Source organism: Passer montanus, unplaced genomic scaffold, assembly GCF_014805655.1.
Source record: "Passer montanus isolate IOZ18808 unplaced genomic scaffold, ASM1480565v1 scaffold144, whole genome shotgun sequence".
NCBI classification, from domain to species: Eukaryota; Metazoa; Chordata; class Aves; order Passeriformes; family Passeridae; genus Passer; species Passer montanus.
The window spans coordinates 899799-921316 of record NW_024361386.1 but is presented as its reverse complement, the minus strand read 5'-3'; the positions used below and the strand labels follow the sequence as shown (position 1 = coordinate 921316).

The 21518-nt window shown below is 43.7% G+C and overlaps 1 protein-coding gene and 1 long non-coding RNA gene across 2 annotated transcripts; one reads left to right on the top strand and one right to left on the bottom strand.

Annotated features, from left to right (window-relative positions):
* Positions 1-659: 659 nt before the first annotated feature.
* Positions 660-2813, top strand: LOC120498277. The gene is made up of 3 exons (XR_005626657.1): positions 660-780; positions 1592-1790; positions 2507-2813. It is a non-coding gene; the product is annotated as an uncharacterized LOC120498277 (long non-coding RNA).
* Positions 2814-5737: 2924 nt separating this feature from the next.
* On the bottom strand, positions 5738-20074 carry LOC120498271 (myosin heavy chain, skeletal muscle, adult-like). The gene is made up of 35 exons (XM_039700797.1): positions 19853-20074; positions 19621-19764; positions 19373-19529; positions 18038-18065; positions 17825-17939; positions 17640-17732; positions 17478-17541; positions 17297-17395; positions 17093-17196; positions 16881-17019; positions 16080-16198; positions 15833-15982; positions 15298-15468; positions 14463-14820; positions 14311-14381; positions 13569-13656; positions 13358-13475; positions 13072-13195; positions 12852-12988; positions 12502-12748; positions 11777-12019; positions 11566-11721; positions 11088-11477; positions 10795-10921; positions 10513-10631; positions 9764-9960; positions 9246-9465; positions 8930-9142; positions 8341-8649; positions 8039-8242; positions 7627-7752; positions 7362-7532; positions 7166-7270; positions 6928-7023; positions 5738-6032 (listed from the first exon to the last, which is right to left on the bottom strand). The coding sequence occupies exons 1-35, from the start codon at positions 20057-20059 to the stop codon at positions 5877-5879; spliced, it is 5565 nt and encodes a 1854-aa protein (XP_039556731.1). The 5' UTR covers positions 20060-20074; the 3' UTR covers positions 5738-5876.
* Between the last annotated feature and the right edge of the window lie 1444 nt (positions 20075-21518).

The following is a 21518-nucleotide window of genomic DNA, read 5'->3' as shown; positions in this document are numbered from 1 at the left end:
CCTTCACATTTTAGGTAGCATCATGCCTCACTGAGATTGTCACTGGGAAGTTTTGAGTCCAGAAACTTTTCCTGAAGATTGGCTGCTATGACATTTATTTCCAACTGACTGTATCTTTGGGGATAATTCATTCAAGTCAATAAGCATCAGTAGATTCCAATGTAACACTGATTATGCTTCTGTGATGGACATGTGCTCTGATCTAGGCCTTGTGAGGTTCTACTGCTTACAGAATGGCATGGCATTTCATGGGAAAGATGCCGTGGAGATTCAGGGGGATAACAAGATGCATTGTAGAGTGAAATTGGGTCTTGATAAGTAATTACTACTACCACCACTAGATGAAGATTTAAAAGCATGATTCCAAGTGACTTACTTATTTCCCTAACAACATGAAGCTCACAGGATAAAGCAAACAGCTCCTGCTAGTGAGCCCTGGGAGGCTGGACAGAGCTCAGAGATGCTCAGCTTCTGCTCCAGTAGGAAACCTACAGGTGCCCTGCACAAACAGCTGTGTCTCCTTGTGTCAGATCCTTCACGGGTAATTGGGGTCCCTGATGCCCTGATCAGCAACTGGGAGGTGCTCAGGGCCATGGGAGGGACCAGGAATGAGCAGGATCTGCATGGATGTGCTATTTCTCTGGCAGACCATGGCCCATGTAAACTAAGCCCAGGCACAGCTGGGAGAGCAGAGGAGCAGTGTGTGTGAGCCTGTCCCACCCTGGGCCTGGGCAAGGGCTCACTGCAAGGGACACGCCTCCAAGGACATGTTGAGGTCAGGTGGGTGAGGCTGAGGAGAATGGGAACACTCATCAGTGGGGAAGCTGAGAAGGCGTAATGCAGGACAGGGGATGTAAAGAGAGGAGGGACAGGCAGTGGAGAGAGAAGATGCAGTGATGTGGGTGCATTGTAAATGAGAAGCTGATGCAGCAAAAGTTTTGCTGGAATGGAAAGGGTTTGAGCTCTGCTGTCACTCTTATAGGAGACCAGGAGACAAACTCGCTACAACATCATTCATTTTAGAATGTGCTAACACCTTTCAATACTTTTATTTCTTTTTCCATCTCAAAGAGCAAAAAAATCTCAAGAGGAGCTTCATACTTTGGAGATGAAAATCAAGAATTGTGATGAAATCCTTTTAATCCATTCTCTCCCTTCTCGTTTTAGAAATAGCTTAGTTTCAGTAGACTGAACCAAGAAAACAAAAGTAATCCAATGCTACACCTGGAGCACATGTGCATACTTATTGTTGCCCAAAATAAGGTTAATATCACATTGATTTGGAAAATAGACAGGGTTACTAGAATAGTTTCTCTTCTAATGAGAAGTCTTTAGCTGTAGGAATGAAATTATCAACATGCAAGAAAAGACGTTGTTTCATATACTGACTTGATCCAAAATGCAAAGATAAGCACCCAGGTTTCTTGTTAAAAACTAGAATATGTGCAGCATTTTTTGCTGCTTCATGTTAGTTTTACATTAATCTAGCAGGAAAATTTCCAATGGGAATTGCAGCTTGCAAATGCAATGGGATTTGCAGCTTGCAAATGCTATTCTCAGCTATGCTGTTAATATTTATAAAACATGCCAGGAGGGACCTTTTTGCCTGGGGATCCTTAATGACTGATAAGGAATGTGTAGCCTCTTACTGAAGATCCCTGGGTAAAGTAAGACCTCTCAGGAATGCTGGCATGAGACAAGGAGAAATGCCAGAACATTAATTCTCTGGTGCAAGCTTCTCACTGTGACACTTTTGCTAAGATGTGGCTGAACACTGGACCCTGGAGATGGTAAGAATGAATTTCACATTCAATTTCTATTGAAAGATGGGTATTGTGATGAATTAAATTAAATATGTTGAGTACTTTCTCTGGTTTTGGCATATTTAATCTGGGTAATTTTTTACCTGGGTAAAATGAGTCCTTTAGGGACTTGAGCTGTCATTCCAGATGAGCAGTGCTAAAACTGATGGATAAAAAACCAGTTGGGAATTATGTCTAACAAAAAAACAGTAATGACCCTAACAAAGGAGAGATTAACTAAGCTGGTGAGGTACTTTGGGCCAGTTACTGGCTTGGCCATTGCAAGAGCAGAACAGGAGAGAGCTGACCTTTGTGTCTGTGCTGCTTAGAACATCCTTGTATCTCAGGGTAGCTGTGAAAGGACTGAGATGGCTTTGTGCTCTTCTGATCCTGCCCCTTCCTTTGGAGACTCATTTCTGCAATGCTTGATGCAGTTATTAGCTGATCTTACAGCAGGGAAAACATGTGGGACTTCTGAAGTTTCAACAGTATATTTTAAACCTAGGAATGTCGTTATTTTACTTGGTGAGACCAAAGTGTCTGCCCACTGAGGAAAAGTAAGTCTTGCAAAGAAAAGTGAGGAGGGAGGGCAAAACCAGCTAGAGATTAGTGACAGTTGATGCACAGAATTTTTAGACTTAATGATAAACTGCTTTCTGTTCGTGAGATTTCTATGGTTACTCAAATTCCTCCCATCTTCACAGCATATGTCAGAGAAAGAAACATGAGCAGCAGGTTCTGGATGAGGAGGTGACATTCAGGATGCCCTTTCCATCACATGCCAGAGTAGCTGTACATCTTCAGTTACCAAACAGGTGAGTGAGGTGGACAGGCTCTGATGGCAATGGAAGGAGAAGCAAAAGGCAAAAGGAGCTGGACAATGGCATGGAAAGAAAAGAAATGAGAACAGCGATATGAAATAAAATTATTTACATTGGAAGAAGAGGGTTCTCCAAATTTCCTTTCAGTTTTGAGAGGATACACATTAAGAATAGTAAAACTTTGGTTTTTCATGGGTGTTCTACATGTGTCCGAGTAATGTAATATGGATCTTCAATAAAGCTGTGCTGTAATTCCCAGGAGAACATATAGGACTAGAATAATCTATCTAAAGATGGCTTTAGGAAGAGCACACCTTGTTTGAAATTATTTGTTTAGACTGACAATTATAGCAAGTTCTAAGAATCCTAAATAAATCCCTGCAAAATAAAACATTCAGTAAGTGTGATATGAGTTTAGAATCCTAAGGAATATGATAATTTTCCAAGTACAGCATATTATATTTTCAAGGTATTTATAATTTATGGTTGATATTTTAATAATTTTATATTGCTCAAAATATACTATCCAAAATAAAAATGCTGTTTTTCTTATTCACTTATTTACCACCCCAACCCAGTGAATTCTTTCCTACCACAGAAACGTTCTATGTCTGCCAAAATAACATACAAACACAAATGCAAACCAAAAAAATTCGTAGAAACCTTCAGAAATATCAAAATATACCTTTTTCCCCCCAAAGTTAAGTTTTGATGGATTGTAACCTCTGCTTATTTGTGACCTCCACTAACAGTGAAGGTCGGGTGGGCTTTGCTTGGGTTCACAGTGCCACGTTCAAATCTGCTTTACAGGGAAGAATATCTTGATTATTTGTGTCTTTTGAGGTTCCATACAGGTAGATCATGCAAATGGCTTGTCTGCACTTTAGGCTGCCTAGAGATTTTTCTGTCACTCCTGCTGGCCTGAGAGCCCAGGAAGTCCTTACGTGTGGCAGCTGGACCTCCTCTTGGAGGAGTGAGGGTGTTGAGAGCCCCAGGCCTCTCCTGGTGCCGGCACTAGGAAGGTCCAGCCAGATCAGTTGTCAAGAGAACTGTTGCAGTCCCACACTGGGGCTGCTCCACAGGGTGTGCAGTGGAGGTGGCAGGGCCACCGGCACTGTGCCTTGTCCTTTTGTCAGCCACACACTCCCAAGCATGTCCGTGGTTCCCTTTCTGGGCAGAGTGCCCAGTGCAGGTGAGGCCCTGTGCCCTGAGCAGTGCCTGCTTCCATCAGCTCAAGGTCTTGTCTTCCAGCATTGATGACCCAAACTTTTCAAACTGTTCTTTGGCTCATCCCATGTATTCTTTGTCATGTCCCAGTGGGTAACACATGAAACTGGCTGGCCCACCTGGCTGGATTTTAACCCCTCTGATTTGCTCCTAACAGGTAGGCCAGGCAGTTTGAGCAGGTTTGAGCACCCAGGCCTCAGTGGGATGGGCCGGCAGTTTCAGGAGGTTTAAAGCAGCTGCTGCCTTGGCACACAGCACACGTGGCCAGCTCCTCCAGGGCAGCACGTTGCAGTGCCACATAGAAGGCAGCCTACCCGCCCAGGAATGTCTTCAGGCGCTATTAGTGGAAGCAGATCATCCCCACAAACAGGCACAACCCCACACAGGAGTCTTAGGAGACTGGGGTTATTTTGGGCTTTTGACATTGAGCATGAAAGGAGACCCGTGATGGGCTGATCCTCCTGCCATGGGCCTCCTCCGAAGCTCCTTTCAGCCCTGTCCCCTCCTCCAGCAATGGCTCTTGTGGAGGCTGAGGGGCAGTTTGGTGTGGCCTTGGAGGGCAGGAGGTGAGTGCAGAGGGAGCTGTGAGTTTGCTGGAGGGACAAGGCCAGCCCTCAGTGCCATCAGGAGTGCCCAGCTGTGCTCAGGACAGGTCCTGCCTGAGGGTGTGCACCTGTCCCTGAGCTCACAGTATGGGGCTTCCTGCTTTATTCTCAATCACACCCATGAGAGTGAGATACAAGATTGTGAGTGCTAGAGAAACAGGCAGAAAGCTGGAGGAAGAAGGATCTGATTGTACAAAAAACCTAAAGAAACCTACAGTAGGTCAGAGCAGACACAGTCACACCCACAATGAGAGGGTTTCTTCTTCAGTGACATGCCAGTCATTCCCCATTGGTGTCCTTTGGGACAGTGCTTTTGGACAAGTCATCAAAGAAACTCTCCATGTGTCTCATGTGACATTAGGGCTCATTGTCCCCTCACTGGTCTGCACCAAGGACTTCTACAAAATGGAGATGGGGTGACTGGCTGTGACAGCTTCAGAAAGGGACAGAGCTACAACAGTGGGGGCAATTTCATGAGCTGCTATTGCTCAAAGGATTTCCAAATTGATGTCATAGCCCTCAGGTCTCACTAACCTATTTGACTCAGTGTATACACAGAGCCCCATGGTATTTGAGATTTGGGGGGAAATCCTCTGAAGCTGAGTGTTCTCTCTGTCAGTGGGGCAAAGAGGTGTGTTGGAGCCATGTGGTGTGTGAGAACTGGACACTAAAGGACAGTCCTGACAGTCCTTCCAGCACATGGCCCCAGGCAGGCTCAGCTGTTTGCCAGCTCAAGAGAAACTGGCAGCAGCTGGTGGCAGCAGCTGAGGAATCCTAGGAAGAGGGAGATGGCAAAATATAGGGACACTACTGGTGTCTTGTAACTGCTCTTTGTGACTGAAATCATCTCTGTCAAGGAACTATCAGTCCTTCACAGTGCAGTGCACTGCACCTTCTGATGACTCTCTCAGAGATTGATGTTTAGAGTTTATGAGGGCCAGCATCACAAACAAGAGTAGGAAAAGGAAAAAGCAAAAGGATCACCCTCTCTTGACTCTCTCACGGAAAAGAAGCTGTGCTGAAAAAACAATGGGAGAAGCATTAGGCAGGAGCTGGACAAAGAGCTGCTGGAGACAGGAGAGAGCACAGGCTGGATTTTTCAGGAGTCTTCACAGCAATGGCCAGCATCTAAATTTGTAGATCCTCAATCCAGAACCGACCCCTGCTTTTCCCTTCTCCCAGAGAGGAAAAGGAAGGAAATTTCTTTTGCAATGCAATTGCCCAAGGAAGACAAAACCCAAAGAAGAACAAAACCCAAAGAAGAACAAAACCACTGGCCATAGTGTGTATGCAGAGGAATCTACTACAGTCTTTATTCACTAGACACTGAGGTGGGTACAAAGGCTCATGGCAGAAAGAAAGTGACCGAGAGGTTCACATTTTGTGCAGCCCTCAGGTCACTTTGCTGTCTCATGACATGCTTACTCTTCCTCTCCTATTTTCTTGCCGTGAATTTCCCGGCTCTTGGCTCGGAGCTTGTTGACCTGTGACTCTGCAATGTCAGCGCGCTCCTCAGCTTCCTCCAGCTCGTGCTGGATCTTGCGGAACTTGGAGAGGTTCACATTGGACAGCTCCTCCTGTTGGGGAAAAGGAGTCAGTGGTGAGGAGCCCAGGCCAGGGGCTTCGTTCCTATTGCACCTTGGCTTTGTTGAGCTACAGATTTTCCCTTGGGGGAAGGCACAAAGCTCCATCCCATTTCTTCCACTGCTTACGTCACCCTCACACATAGCTCCTCATCCTTCCTTTTGAGGAAGATCCATTGTTGAAGGAGTATAATGGGATTTAAACATAATTCTGCTTTGGAATGTGGGAAGGAAGTAAAATGGGCAGCTGGAAATGTGATTTTTTTAGTGCAGAATCAAACATTCAATTACATCTGCAGATCCTTAAGTGGGGTTAGGAATTTATGAGAGACATCAACTACAAGAGGGCTCCTCTTATAATTTAACTGGCCTTAACTGAACCACTAGACATACTCTGTGCTGGACTGTTTCCACAATGAAGAAACTGTGCTAAGGCAATCTTAAATTCAGGGCTCTAAGACTTCCCTCAGGGCTGCAGACTTCCCTGACTGCTGCATGCCTAGAAACAGGGAAAGGTTCCTTGTACAATTATAAAAGCATAATACAAAGTGGTTTGGGAGAGGAATTCTAACACCGTCCCTGTCTGCTACCAAAACTATAAAAACAAGATTTTTCAAAATTTCTTAAGGCACTGTATAACTAATAAGAGTTGTAAGACTCTTTAAAGTTTGTTTTGTGGTTCTAATGCAACAAAAGCTATGTGCATTTGCCGTCCTCAGTAGTTCTCTTAGTGATTCAATGGCAAGTCCGATTTATGAACCTTTCAGAGAATTAGAAGAACTCCATTACTGATGAGTGGCATCTTCCAACTTTCTTATATCTATCTTCTCAATGGCCAAACTACCCTCTAGGAAAGTGGTTCTTGCCAAGCATTCAGAGAGATACTTACGGCCTCCTCAGATTGCCTCTTGTAGGATTTCACTTTCATTTGCAGCTTGTCCACCAGATCCTGCAGTCTCAGCACATTCTTCCTGTCTTCCTCAGACTAAAGCAGTTGGTAAACAGAATAGACAGTCAATTCTTGGTTCTACATCATGTGAGATTAACAGTTGCCCTTGGGGATGGTGTGGGTAAAATGTGCCTCACTGTGAGAAAGCCCTGGGAGAGCAGGAGAGCTCGTGCCTTACCTGGTAGGTGAGTTCCTTCACCCTGCGCTCGTACTTGCGCACGCCCTTCACGGCTTCAGCGCTGCGCTTCTGCTCAGCATCAACCTCCCCTTCCAGCTCCCGCACCTGCAAGGACAAGCCCATCCCTGCAGCTGCCCTGACAATAGCTCTCCAAGGAGAGGCACGCTCACTCAGGCACAGCCCCAGCCCTACACACCCTGGCCTCCAGCTTCTGGATCTGCTTCTTGCCTCCCTTCAGTGCCAGCTGCTCGGCCTCATCCAGACGGTGCTGCAGGTCCTTCACTGTCTGGTCCAGGTTCTTCTTCATCCTCTCCAGGTGGGCACTGGTGTCCTGCTCCTTCTTCAGCTCCTCTGCCATCATGGCCGCCTGATCAGAGCAAAGGGCCAAAGCCATTTTGGGACTGGAGATATTTTGGGGAGAGTACATTCATCGTCAGCAATGCCAGGAGTGTCCAACTCACATCAGTGATGGCCTTCTTGGCCTTCTCCTCAGCATTGCGAGCTTCCTGGATGGTATCCTCCATTTCACCCTGGATCTGGGCAATGTCTGTTTCCAGCTTCTTCTTGGTGTTGATCAGGCTGGTGTTCTGTGAAATGGGAAGGACATGACGAGACTTGAATTCTAAACTTGCCATAAAAAACCTTCTTCCTGAACTAAGACTTTCCCCTTCCAGCTTCCAATTCTTACTCTGGAATTATTGTTACAATGGTTGTTTATAAAATATCAAGCGTAGGCTTGGGGAACAGATGCAAAATACACCTTTCCTTGGGGACAGCAGTAGAGAGGCCTTTCTAGTACTACTGGTTCTCTGGTAAATTCCAGGCCTCTGTGTTTGGTCAGTATCAACACAGCTCTTTGTTCCCTGCCCTGACCTGGGTGTGGAGGAGCTGCACACGTTCAGCAGCATCCAGAAGCTCCTGCTCAGCTATTTTCCTCGACCGCTCCGTCTGCTCCAGGGCTGCCCGGAGCTCCTCAACTTCAGCCTGCAGCAGGTTTGCTCTGCGCTCCACCATGGCCACCTGCTCCTTCAGGTCATCCTTTGTCCTAAGTGCATCATCCAGATGGATTTGTGTTTCCTGGAAAGAAAGAGAAGAGAAATTCTTAGATGTCAGTGGCTTGAGTGGCAAAAATGTCATGAATCCCATTTCTCTTTCTGAAGCTCTGCTGAATGAACCTTGAGCACAGCCTGGGTGTTCCTCAGGTTCTTCTGTGCCTCTGCAGCCTGGCGGTTGGCATGGCTCAGCTGGATCTCCATTTCATTCAGGTCTCCCTCCATCTTCTTCTTCAGCCTCAGGGCTTCATTCCTGCTCCTGATCTCAGCATCCAGGGTGCTCTGCATGGAGTCCACAACTCGCAGATGGTTTCTCTTCATCTGATCAATCTCCTCATCTTTCTCTGCTATCTTCCTGTCAATCTCAGCTTTCACTTGGTTGAGCTCAAGCTGCAGGCGCAGGATCTTCCCCTCCTCATGTTCCAGGGAGGCCTGCACAAGTGGACACGAACATTGATAACATCAATGAACCTACTGCTTCCTTTTAGGGATAGGATATTTCCAGAGATCTCAGCTGTCTGCACTCCCCAGCCAGAAGAGAGGACAACCTAGACCTTGTTAGCCTTATTTCCTCATTTCTTTGCTGCAGACACCAGTGATTATGGTCATATACCTCAGCTTCTTCCAGAGCAGCCTGGATTTCAGATTTCTCCAGCTCAACCTGCTTCTTCACTTTCTCCAGTTCATGAATTGCCTTTAGCACTGTCTGTACCTCAGCTTCCTCCAGGGAGGCTTGCAGTTCAGATTTCTCCTGCTCAACCTGCTTCTTCACTTTCTCCAGCTCATGAATTGCCTTTCCTCCCTCCGCAATCTGCTCCGTGAGGTCAGAAATCTCCTCTGTGGAACAAAGATCAATGGCATGGTCAGGCACAGAGCAGAATGGGAAGGGCCCTGTCCCACCAAGGTGACAGGCATCTCTGCAGACCTGCAGGCACACACCCATGAACAATGGTGGAGTGGTTGCAGGGAGGGGACAAAAAGAAGAATCAAAACCCCTGACCAGGTCAATGGCTATCACGGAGCCGTGCTCTGGCCAGGGGTGCTGGTGCTGGAGGCCAAAAGACCTTGTCAAAGTTCTTCTGCTTCTTATCTAGAGCAGCACAGGCAGCATTGGATTTCTCCACGTCAATCATCAGGTCCTCCACTTCATTCTGCAGCCTCTGCTTTGTCTTTTCCAGGGAGGCACATTTGGCATTAACAGCTTCAACCTGTTCCTCTGCATCCTGCAGGCGTTGGGCCAGCTTCTTCCTGGGAGACATAAGGTCAGCTCACATTAATACTGAGTATCAGTGCGTGTTTTTTATTATAGTGTTCCTAACCAATTTGCAGTTTATAGTCACACAGTTCCAAGGGCTCCATTTATGCTGTTCTTAGGCTTTGCTTTTACTATGGTACTAAATATACTACAGCATAAATTTTCTAATTTTCTATTGCTCTCCTGCAAATCAGATCCGTGACTTATTTCTCACAATATAGCGATATTTCTCTTGCAATGTCACCTTTGAATTTTCAGTCTTACTTTTTTGCTTTTTCTAACACCACGTACTTGGCCTCCTCGAGCTCCTCTGTGCGCTGAATCGCGTCCGTCTCGTATTTGGTTCTCCACTGAGCCACTTCGCTGTTGGCCTTGGACAGGGCTCGCTGCAGCTCCCCCTTGGCCTCCTGCTCCTCCTCATATTGTTCCCGGAGCAAGTCACAGTCGTGGCGAGCGGACTGCAGGGCGTGGGCCAGGGCGTTCTTGGCCTGTGGGACAATTGGTTTAGGACAATTAATTTCCCGTGAGATAGTAAAATGTTAACTTGATGGAAGTTGTTGAAAATTCTTGGATTATGAGATTTAAAGTCACATCAAGGAAAAATGGCATATTCATTCCATGTTTCAAGAATCTAGACTGCCTTCTCAGGAGAGATGATGGGCAAATTCTAAATGACAGCTATACAGCTGTGAATCATTGAATCCTTTTAAATATGTTCTAAAGTTTCAGCTGCCACTGTGAAAAAGTAGACTAAGATGTCTACTTTTCTTTTTAGATAGCTCTCAGTAATTTTTTTTTTTGTCATCATAAATTGATTAAAGACCTAAAATTGTTTTTCCCTGTCTCAGTATCCACATTGGGGAGTGTCTTCCTCAGCTTTTCACACCGCAGAGGGAGGAGGTAAAATTTCTCACCTTGCTTGATAGCTCAAAAATTAAAATTATACAGCTAACATTCTGATTTAATGTGAGAGTAGGAGATATCCGTAAAGAAAACAGATTCCCAATCCAAAATCAGCCCCCTAAAGGAAGTGACTTTACCTTTATTTCTTCCTCTAAATGTCTCTTTAGTTCCTCAATCTGTTGAGTGAATGCCTGTTTGCTTCTGGATAACTGAGATATCAAACCATCTTTTTCTTCCACCTGGCGTGAATATTCACCTAAGAAAGTTTTCATACAGATTGCCATTTAAAATCAATAGTTCTTTTAAGCACAGTATACCAGCTTTCTGAGAATAGATCAATTTGAGTAAAGCATCAATCTTTTTTCTTATTATCATTGGTTACAGGTTGTTCCTTTTGAGGGGATATAGGGGTCTATTACCTGACTCTGTCTGCAGGCGTGCTCTTTGAGCATTGAGGTCATTGATCATGCGCTGATGTTCTTCTTCCTTTGTCTTAATCTCACTCAGCTGATCTTCCAGTGTGCGGCACATCTTCTCCAGATTTGCCTGTGTGTCAAAGCCACGTAAAAAAAGAGGACTACTACTAAGTTCTAACATACTGTTCTCAAGGTGAAAAACAATGCAACTGGATGTGATAGAAGAATACAAACAGAATCAAAGTCATGAATAAGAGCATGTATAATATGGCAGTAACATGAAAGAAACTCCATACCTTGGCTTTGGAGACAGACTCCATGTTACTGGCCAAGTCATCAATCTCCATCTTCAGCTCACTCTTCTCCTTCTCCAGCTTCTGCTTCACGCGTTGCAGGTTGTCGATCTGCTCGCCCAGCTCAGCTGTGCTGTCCGCGTGCTTCTTGCGCAGGGCGGCAGCCGTGGCTTCGTGCTGCAGCGTGGCCTCTTCCAGGTCACGGCGCATCTTCTGGAACTCTGCCTCACGCTTCTTGTTCATCTCCACCTGAGCTGCTGTGGCCCCTCCTGCTTCCTCCAGGCGCTCGCTGATCTCCTCCAGCTCCCTGGACAGGTCAGCGCGATGCTTCTCTGCTTTAGCGCGAGAGGTTCGCTCTGCCTCAATTTCCTCCTCCAGCTCCTCAATGCGGGCCTGCAGAAAAGCAGGGACCCTTGACAGCCGTGCCCTCCTCCTGCCTGAGCTGAGCCTGAGCAAGGCAGGGGAAGGAACAGACACTTGCCTGCAGCTCCTTGATCTTCTTCTGAAGTTGCACACCCAGGGCCTGTTCATCCTCAATGTTACTCTGGATCTGGCTGATTTCAAAGTCTTTCCTTTGGACCAAGTGAAACATGTTAGAGCTCAAAAAAAAAGAGACAAGTGCTGCAGCGTAGAAGTCCTGTAATAGCACAGGGGTCTTTTTCAGAATGCGAGTGGCAGGTTCTACCTCATACCTTGTTTTCAGTGGCATGTTTTTCCTTCTCCACCTTGGCCAGTGTTAGCTCAAGGTCATCAATATCTTTCTTCAGCTCTGAACATTCATCTTCCAGTTTCCTCTTCTTTGCTGTCAGTTCAGCATTAATTTCTTCTTCATCCTCTGCCCTTTCAGTCACTTCTTTAATTTTGGCTTCCAGCTGGATTTTGGTTTTGATGAGCTGGTCACACCTTTCCTCTGCATCAGCCAAGCTATCTGCTTCCTAGTGGGGAGAGAGAATTTTGTAGATTTAGTGTTTTGAACTTTCTCTGCTCTGTCTCTTTTATCACTGAGTAGCAGCTGAACCTCACCTTCAACTCCAGCAACAAAAGGATTTTACCTTCTAGTTTCCAAGCAAAGAGAGCATAGCTTTTCCTGCACCTGCATTCCTAAGTACCACTTTCAAGTGTGGTTTGCATTGTGCCACAAAATTAATTGGTTATTCTACCTCATTTCAAGGATCTATGTTTGCCTCCTTCCTCTGAAGACAAGAGCACTGACTCCCAGCTGAAACTCTCTGTCATAATGTGTACCACATCACTGCCAGGATTTATTTCCCCACCTTCACATACATATGATGGATAATTTCCCAAATTCATTACTTTTGGTCTTCTATAGTCTGATTTTCTGTTTTAAAGAAGAGTCTGAATATATTGACTTATTTTCTGAGTGATAAACTAAAGATGATAAACTCACAGCCTGTACTTGGAGCTGCAGGTCATTTTTCTCTTGCACAAGTTTCACCATTTTCTCCTCCAGCTCCTTCCGCTTTGCCTCAGACTTTGCAAGCTCCTCCTTGGTTTTCTCAAACTCTTGTTTCATGTTGGCCATCTCCTTCTCAGACTCTGCACTCTTCAGCAAGGGCTTGATCTTGAAGAACAGCTTCATCCATGGCCAATGCTTGACATTCATGAATGCACGAATGTTGTACTGGATGCAGAAAATGGATTCCCTGAGGCATTATTAAAAAGTGAAATGAATATTCTCATTCTGATGAGTGTCAACACTTCCCCCCAAGCAGAGTGACTCTTTAACTGAAGAAGAGGAAGGTGTACCTGCGCTCCACCATTCTCTGGTACTCCACCCTCATCAGGAAGCCCCTGCACCTGGCCTGGGTGCGGGTGATGAGCTGTGCCAGCTTCTCATCCCTCATCTCCTCCAGGATCCCTATCAGCCCAGCTTTGAAGAACACCTTGAAAGAGGCAATGTTGCAGCACATCACTGTCAGGTAGAGAGAGCAAAGCCCCGGCAGGCAGTGAATGGGGGGGTTGGTACCTTGGTGTGTCCAAATTTGTACTGGGTGTGGTCCACATCGATTGACCCAAGGAGCTTCTCAGAAGCCTTCTTGCTATCGATGAACTGTCCCTCAGGGATGGCACTTGCATTAAGCACCTTGTATCTGTGGAATCAGAAGAAGATAAGGTTGGTTTTTTTCCAAGCAACACGCAGTAGCCTCTAAACCCTACCAGCTCTTTTTTTTTAAAATTCAAACACAGCTTAAATGGACCCATGAATGAACCAAAATTGCTTTTAATGATGCTGACAAGCGTAGAGCTCTCACCTTTGTTTGAAGTCAGCATAGAGGACTCTGCTGGGGAAGCCTTTCCTGCAAATCCTGATCCCTTCCAGCACGCCGTTACAGCGCAGCTGGTGCAGCACCAGCTCGTGCTCCATGGCACCTAAGCAATAAGGCAATTATTTGATAATTCATCATAAAATATAGAGAATAATGGCTGCATCAACCGTTTCTTATTTCTGCTTGGGGTTCTTACCAGGTGTTTTAGTCTCATTGGGGATGATGCAGCGCACAAAATGGGGGTGAGTGCTCCGCAGGTTGGTCATCAGCTTGTTGAGATTCTCCTAGAGGAACCAGTTACCAGTATGACTTTCCTTGTATCGAGTGTTTGATGCACCAAGGTAATGATTTTACAAACTTCTCAAGCTGGGTTTTGAGCATTTCGATAAAGCCACACAAACCAAAAATTTTCTTCTATTTGAAGATACTGAGCACCAGATTGAAATACTACAATGCTGTTACTCGTTCAGTGAAAACTTATATATAAGTTCACAGATTCAGAAAAAATATATTACTTAGATTTTTCACATTCTGCCTTCAGAAGTCAATCTACTTTAGTTTTAAAGAATAGGGATTTTTTTTCTAATGAAATATACATCTCTTTGGAAATTATTTTCAACTCCTCAACAGAAATGCAGGAATAGTAGTATTGCCCTTCAAGTCTGACCCACAGACATATAAACATGAAGATCTGAATTATGTCTGCTAATAAAGAAAAAATAAGAAAGAAAACCACCACAAATTAGATTTCCATGATTTTGAATTCTGAATGTCTATTTTTGGACATATTTACAATGCTAAAATTGACCCTGGAAAACCTGATGGTGGAATTTCCAAAGAAATGTACCCCCTTTATAATAATATAAAATAGCTCTCTCAAATTTAATTTTAGCTCACCCCCTTTCTTCACATTTCAGAGATAAGATACAGTACTATACCCGGAAAAGAGCTGAGACAGTCTGGAAGGAAGAACCCTTCTTCTTGCCTCCCTTCTTGCCACCACCAGCTTCTGCAAATTGAATAAAGGAAAACAAAAAGTTTTAAAATTCACATGAAACAACTTTAACCGTTTAGTGTTTATGGCTTTAATTCTGTGACAAGTCTCCCACATTAAAAATACAATTTTCAGAAATCTGACCTGCATCTGCTCCACCGTAGTTGGCAAAGAGTAAAGCCAGGGTCTTCACAGATGACTTCTGGTACAGCCCAATGACAGTTTCATTCAGAGGGTCCTTGTTCTTCTCCAGCCACCCAGAGATGTTGTAGTCCACTGTGCCAGCATAGTGCACCAGGGAGAAGTGGGCCTCAGCCTTGCCTTTGGCAGGCTTGGGCTTCTGGAAGTTGTTGGACTTGCCCAGGTGCTGGTCATAGAGCTTGTTCTTGAAAGAGGTGTCAGTTGCCTTGGGGAACATGCACTCCTCTTCCAGGATGGAGAAGATGCCCATGGGCTGGGAGAGATTATGACAGACAAGAGGGAGAAACAGATTAGAAAGGAGACATCTCGTGGTTGGAAAGTTGCTGAAACCAGAAAAGGAAGCTATTCCTATAGTGACTTTAAATAAGAGAAAATCAACTAAGGCTCAATATTTTCAGGGTTGCTATTTCATTCAAAATTATGGAAATGCCTTTGCTGATGAAATTATTATAGATATGACAATGTGAAATACAGTTATCTCCATAGAAGCTGTTTACTGGTAAGTACTTAGAGAATATGACCACATTTTTCACTTCATTTTGTAATTTGGCAATGAATTCTCTAACCACAAGCCTTCATATCTGAGTAATGATCTCCAGAAACACTTCTACCCTGTTGCCACTTTCACAGAGTATATATTTGAAGAAGCAAAAATATTCTCACATGGTTCTTAGTTCTCTTAGCAAGCATAGAACACCAAATTTATATTAAAATTGAACAGGAAGGATACCTTCTCAATGAGCTCAATGCAGGCAGCCAGGTCCATCCCAAAATCAATGAATGTCCATTCAATCCCTTCCTTCTTGTACTCCTCCTGCTCCAGCACGAACATGTGGTGGTTGAAGAACTGTTGCAGTTTCTCATTGGTGAAGTTGATGCACAGCTGCTCAAAGCTGTTGAACTAATATTTGAGGAAGTGTGTTAATAGTGCCAGCCATAAAAAGACATACAACGCTTTCAAGGATCAGGAATAATACCAAGGTGTTTTCTTGTACAATTCTAATTCACCATGTCTTATACTTTAAGTGCAAGACCCCTTCCTGTGTATTTTTCCTTTGCTATCTCTCTAAGATATTTAGAAAAGAGAGGTTTCTAATTTAGATCAATGAGAAGATTAGTTTTCTATTCTCTTGTTTTTTCGGGATTAACAACATGATTCCAAAAGCCCTACAAAAATGTGTAGGGAAATAGTCACTTCTATTAAATATATTTCAAAATTCTCAATTATAGTTCTACAAAAATTCTGGGAAAGCTGTGCTCCTTACATCAAAGATCTCAAAGCCAGCAATGTCCAGCACACCAATGAAGTACTGCCTGGGCTGCTTCGTGTCCAGCTGTTGGTTGATGCGAACAACCATCCACAGGAACATCTTCTCATAGACAGCCTTTGCCAGGGCACCCACTGAATTGTTCACCTAAAGCACAGAGAAAACTTTGGAGGTTACTATACACAGCAGAGGAGAATCAGTGGAAACCATCATAGCATGCTCCACATTACCATATTTTTTCTACCTGCTGCACAGTTTGGCCCTTGGTGACGTATTCATTCCCCACCTTGACGCGGGGGTAGCAGAGGGCCTTGAGCAGGTCTGCTGAGTTCAGACCCATCAGGTAGGCAGCCTTGTCAGCAACTATCACCATAAAAGACAGAAGAGTAGATATTCAAAAATTCCTAAAGGTCAGTGCTTGACTGTCCCAATAGTGTTCTCCACAAGATTGCATAACAGTATCTGTCAAAGCTAAAAAGCTAATTTCTCTTTTTGTGTTCAGTAGTCAGAGTCTATAACTCTTCCTGAGCTTCAGATTCTGCAAACATTCTTCAAGAGAGCTCATTTTCTTTTTCCTCTTTCATGTGTTGGTATGGAACTTCAAACTTTCTAGTCATATAGAAGGAGGATTTATCACTCAGAAAGATGGAGGTATGGACTGTCCTTCCTATTATGACAGAGACTAATGAAGTACACATCTCATGTCAGAGTTCTGTCCAGTAGGTGAGGATGAAGAGGAGCACAGCCTTCGGTCTTGTTAGGGCTGCTCCATACTACAGAGGTTGCAAGGCGTATTTAACTTAAGTATGATTAGAATGTTAGAGGAATTGACATGCAAGTCTCCTGGCTTACTGTCAGTGTACACTGGATCTCTTATAGCCTAGTGACAGAGGAAAAAGTAGAGGTATCATTAAATGAGATAAATGCCTCAAATGGCATGGAGCAACTAGTGTTATTCTTAGTTTCCACATTTAAAGCCTGTAATCTGCATAAGTCCTTATGTAATAAAGACTGTCTCCTTTCGAAAGCTTGACTCTGTTAATACCTTCCGTGCCATCAGGCTCTGCCTGCTCCTCACGTTGTTTCTGCTTGAACTTCAGATTCCCATAGTGCATGACAGCCCCCGTCAGCTTGTAGATGGCTGTTTTCTCATCAGCACTGAAGCCCAGGATGTCAATGGCACTCTGGGAACAAAAACACAATGTACATATACCAGGGGTCAAGTCCACCAGATAATCATTTGCTAAAGTTACTCACATCTGTTGCCATCAGCTCCTCCTGATCATCAATGCTGGGGACAGTGATCTCACCTTGACTCACAAAGTGGAAATCATAAGGGTTGGTGGTAATGAGGAGCATGTCTGAAAGCAACAGAAGGAGAATAACAAGCTTAAGTTAGTTTCCAGATAACACAATGAATTCAGTGATCTTCCTTCAAATAAAGTTAGTGATCTTTCCTACCAATTAGCTCTGGCTTCTTGTTGGACATGATCTGATAAAAGATGTGGTAGCTCCTTTCTGCCTTGAGCTGGAAAGTGACTCTGGACTTCTCCAGCAGATCTGGCAAGGAGGGTAGGCACAGTCAAGCACAAGAAGTGGGGAAGGCAGGAGGGAAGAGGGATCAAGCAGAAGGGTGTCTTACATGTTTCAATGTCAGCAGAAGCCAATTTGCCTGTGGCACCAAAATGGATTCTGATGAATTTACCCTGAAAGCAGCAGGAAAGTCAATTGACACTTATATAACCAATCTGCACAGCAAGAATATTCAAATTGGTGTTGACAGTTGAACAAATTAATAACTCACAAAGCGTGAGGAGTTGTCGTTCCTCACGGTCTTGGCGTTTCCAAAGGCCTCCAGCAGTGGGTTGGCACTGATGATTTGATCCTCAAGTGTCCCCTGCAGGGTGATAATTATTGCTAGTTTCCTTTCCAAAAATCACGTCAGGAACAAAGGAAAGCATTAATCCCAACATGTATCTACTACTTTACCTGCATTTTGCCTGATGCATGTTCCTCCTTCTTCTTCTCCCCACTGGCTGCAATTGTTGCAAAGTACTGGATGACACGCTTGGTGTTCACAGTCTTCCCGGCCCCGGATTCTCCGCTGCCAAAGGCAAGGGAGAAGCAGAGGGTGCGTGGTCAAGCAGGAGGTGCCCTGGCACCGGGCAGCCCCGCAGGGACCCGCGCAGGGGGTGTACGTACGTGATCAGGATGGACTGGTTCTCCCGATCTGTGAAGAGACAGAAGTAAAAAACAGAGGTAAGAGAAGACAAATAAGAAATTCAAGAACTAGGAGAAAAAAAAAGAACTGGAGCTTCCAGAGGATCCAGGAAAAGGAAATAGCAAAAAGCGCCCTGGGAATTCTAGTGGGTACTTTTGATGCTGTCAGCAGTACTGCAGATATTAGCAACTGGTTCTATAAAGGAATCACTGCAGAGAAACTTCAGTAGTTTTATGGCTTTCCTGACATTGTCTTTCCATCAAGCTACTTATTTCTCTTTTAACAGGCAAGTAGAGGTTATGATAATATTAAGGTTGTAATTGTTTTGTATGTAAATTCTTCAGAAGGTAAAAGTCTCTTGAATGATATTATCAAAATTTGGAGGTATCATTAATTACAGAAACATCTGACCAACATCTTTCATCCTTTTTCACCTCTATTTTTTTTAATCCCTTTATATAGAGAAATTATGCATTCTTGAGATTATACTTCAACAACATTAATTTTTTTTTTCTATTCTGAATATATTTCCCAGAGTTTAAAGAAAGAACAGGAGAAGATGTTCTAAAATCCTGCACACCTTTCATTTCAATGCATATATAAGGAAGAGAAAATAAGCGGTGAAAGGAAGAGGGGAAAACTGAAAGAAAAATTTTTAAGTCATTCAATTTAAATGCCAAAAGCTTTATTTTTCTTTGATATTGTTTTATGAAGCTCTGTTTTCTCTATATAGCGCAATTGATTTATAGGTGCAGCTACAGACCAGTACACGAGTACCAGAGATCATTAAAATCTGTATGTAATTCAGATCACATGGCCATCATCTACATAATGAAATCCATTTGCACATTAAGGTCTCAGGTGAGGCTTACATACCTCTTTAAGGCAGAGCTCTGTGTTTTATTTGTCAGCACTGATGTTTGAAAATTTGAATTTATATTATTCATATTATTTATAGTGTATGTGTCATTTAACTGTACCCTGTACTATCTGTTTGATACCAATTTAATTATTACCATACATAAATCCATCCATATATGTAAGATTACACTACAGGCATAAGGTCCACACCACAAAATAGGTGATTTCTTTCCAGTGAATTTATACCTTCGAGGTTATGTCCAGGTCTTTAGTGATTCTAATGGGAGCATTGACAATCAGCTCTCACAGTCCATTAGAGTTAAATGCATTAATTTTCCATTAATTTCACACACACAATTTTTTTAAGTGTGACACCACATTTCCAGAAAATACCCTACATTTCCCTCTACAGATAGACAATTTCAAGAGCAACTCAAAGGAAATCAAACACTCACCAGTCAGCATGGACTGATAGGCGTTGTCAGAGATGGAGAAGATGTGTGGAGGGGCCTCCTGGCGCTTCTTGCCTCGGTAGGCCAACACCACCTCGGGGTTGTACACCGGCAGCCACTTGTAGGGGTTGACAGTGACGCAGAAGAGACCCGAGTAGGTCTGCAAGGAAGGGACACAGCACCTTGGCTTCCCCTGAGCCTGGCCCAGCAGCTCCCGAGGCTGCCCAGAGGAAGCTGCTGCTGCCACTTACGTAGATCATCCAGGCTGCGTAACGCTCTTTGAGGTTGTACAGCACAGCGGGTTCGTGCAGGTGGGTCATCATGGCCATGTCCTCGATTTTGTCATACTTGGGAGGGTTCATGGAGAAGACTTGGTCTTCCTTCACAGTGAGCGTCTGCCAAGGAAACAAAAGATCCATGTGTATCACCTAAAAGTGCAAAGTGGGGATCAAATGTTGTTGTTGAGCCTTGTTTTTGACTCACCTCTCCCCCTTCTGTCTTGACAGTGACTTTTCCTGATTCCCTGCTCTGAATTGTCCCTTTCACAAAGGATTCTTTGGGATGAGCCACAAAGACAGATGACTTGGCATCGAAAGGTTTGTTCTGGGCTGCAATTCTCTCCTTTTCCGATTTTCGGAGGTAAGGAGCTGCCTCCCCAAAAACAGCCATCTCAGCATCTCCAGAGGCCATGTCTGTCCTCTAATGGAAGCTTGTCAGCAGAGATGTCTTGTGAAAAAGAAAATGTTATTGGTCATCAAGAAGAATAATACAATTAATACCAATGAGCATGCTCCTTGTTCCTTGCTCTTTAGTAAATAAATTCCTACTTAGTCTCCAAAATAAACTCTTAGGAAGAAACCAATTAAATCCACTTTGATTTGAAGTTAAAAGTCCTCTAGTCTGAACCCAAGAGTAAGACTTAGACTTCTACAACATGCAGATCTTGTTACAGTAAGCAGACCATGTGAATATTGAGTACAGTTTGGTAAGACACCCTGAATTCTGACAAGGTTTGAGTTTTTCACATAAAAAAATCTAGTCATAGAAAATTTGCTCTCTGTTTGGGTCCTTAATTATAAACAATAAAGTCTTCAAGAGAGTACTTTCTTGCTGAAGGATTATCTTTTCTATTAAAAATTACTTCATTTTTTAGATCTTCCCTATTTCCAACTATCTAGCCTAAGCAAATTCAGTTGGAATATAAGAGGATTTATGAAGAGAATTTGTGCAACTCTTTAAAAGTACTGTCCTAGAATACAGATTAGGAATGGATTATTCAGTGTATTACCTTTGAGTAACAGCTTGTATCCTGGAATATGGCCAACCCTGTAAGATAGGAATGGCAGTTGTTTCTTATTGCTGAACAGAATTCCATAAAATATTGTAGATTAAAAATACAGACATGCATTACAATTACACTGAAAATTTTTGTTCACATGGGCACTCCCTCATGGAAATGGTTGATAGAGACAGAAGAAATGAAACAGGATATTGCAAGGACATTGTCCTCTTTCTTCAAGCTCATGAAATGCATGCACTTACCTCAAAGCCTTCTGCAGAGACAGACTAGACTTGTCTCTGGCAGATTTTATAGTGTCTCGTCTGCAGATGCTGCAGAGGGTCCCCCTTTCTTCGGTCAAAACATTTCTGGCAACCCTTTTTTGGCCAAGCATTGTCTGTCAAACTAAGGGCATAATTGTCACTTGATTTGAATGATATAATTAGAACATTTTTATATCTTACTGACTACGTGAATACATCTATAAATAATTTGTCAAGAGTGTTAAGGAGAGAATCTAGACTACTCAAGGCACTTAGAGAACTTGCATGGTTCTATTGCTGCCTTTCTCAGTGATTTGCTCCTTGACCCATGGTAGTTTCCTTGGTATGTTTATACCACAACTTTTCAGTCATGTAATGGTGATGACAACGCCTATGATGCTTTAGGAACATATGCATTGGGAGGAACAGGGAAAATGTCAAAAACTAGCAAATAATGTTGGGAACCACTTTTCAGTGGTATTTTCTAAAAAGCGGGAAGTAAAATTCTATTACAGCTGAGTTTTCTGTACATGACACTCTCAATAGCTTAAATTATTTGAAATAAAGTGAGTTGGGAGCCTGATCCCAAGTAATGGGAGACTCTACT

What these genes read in the sequence shown, in the direction of transcription:
- LOC120498271 (XM_039700797.1), bottom strand. Translation starts at nt 20,059, where the DNA reads ATGGCCTCTGGAGATGCTGAGATGGCTGTTTTTGGGGAGGCAGCTCCT. An exon ending in ACGACAACTCCTCACGCTTT is followed by an intron (nt 17,542 to 17,639) that starts GTGAGTTATTAA and finishes TGCTGCTTTCAG; the next exon opens with GGTAAATTCATCAGAATCCA. An exon ending in AAAATGACCTGCAGCTCCAA is followed by an intron (nt 12,020 to 12,501) that starts GTACAGGCTGTG and finishes TCTCCCCACTAG; the next exon opens with GAAGCAGATAGCTTGGCTGA.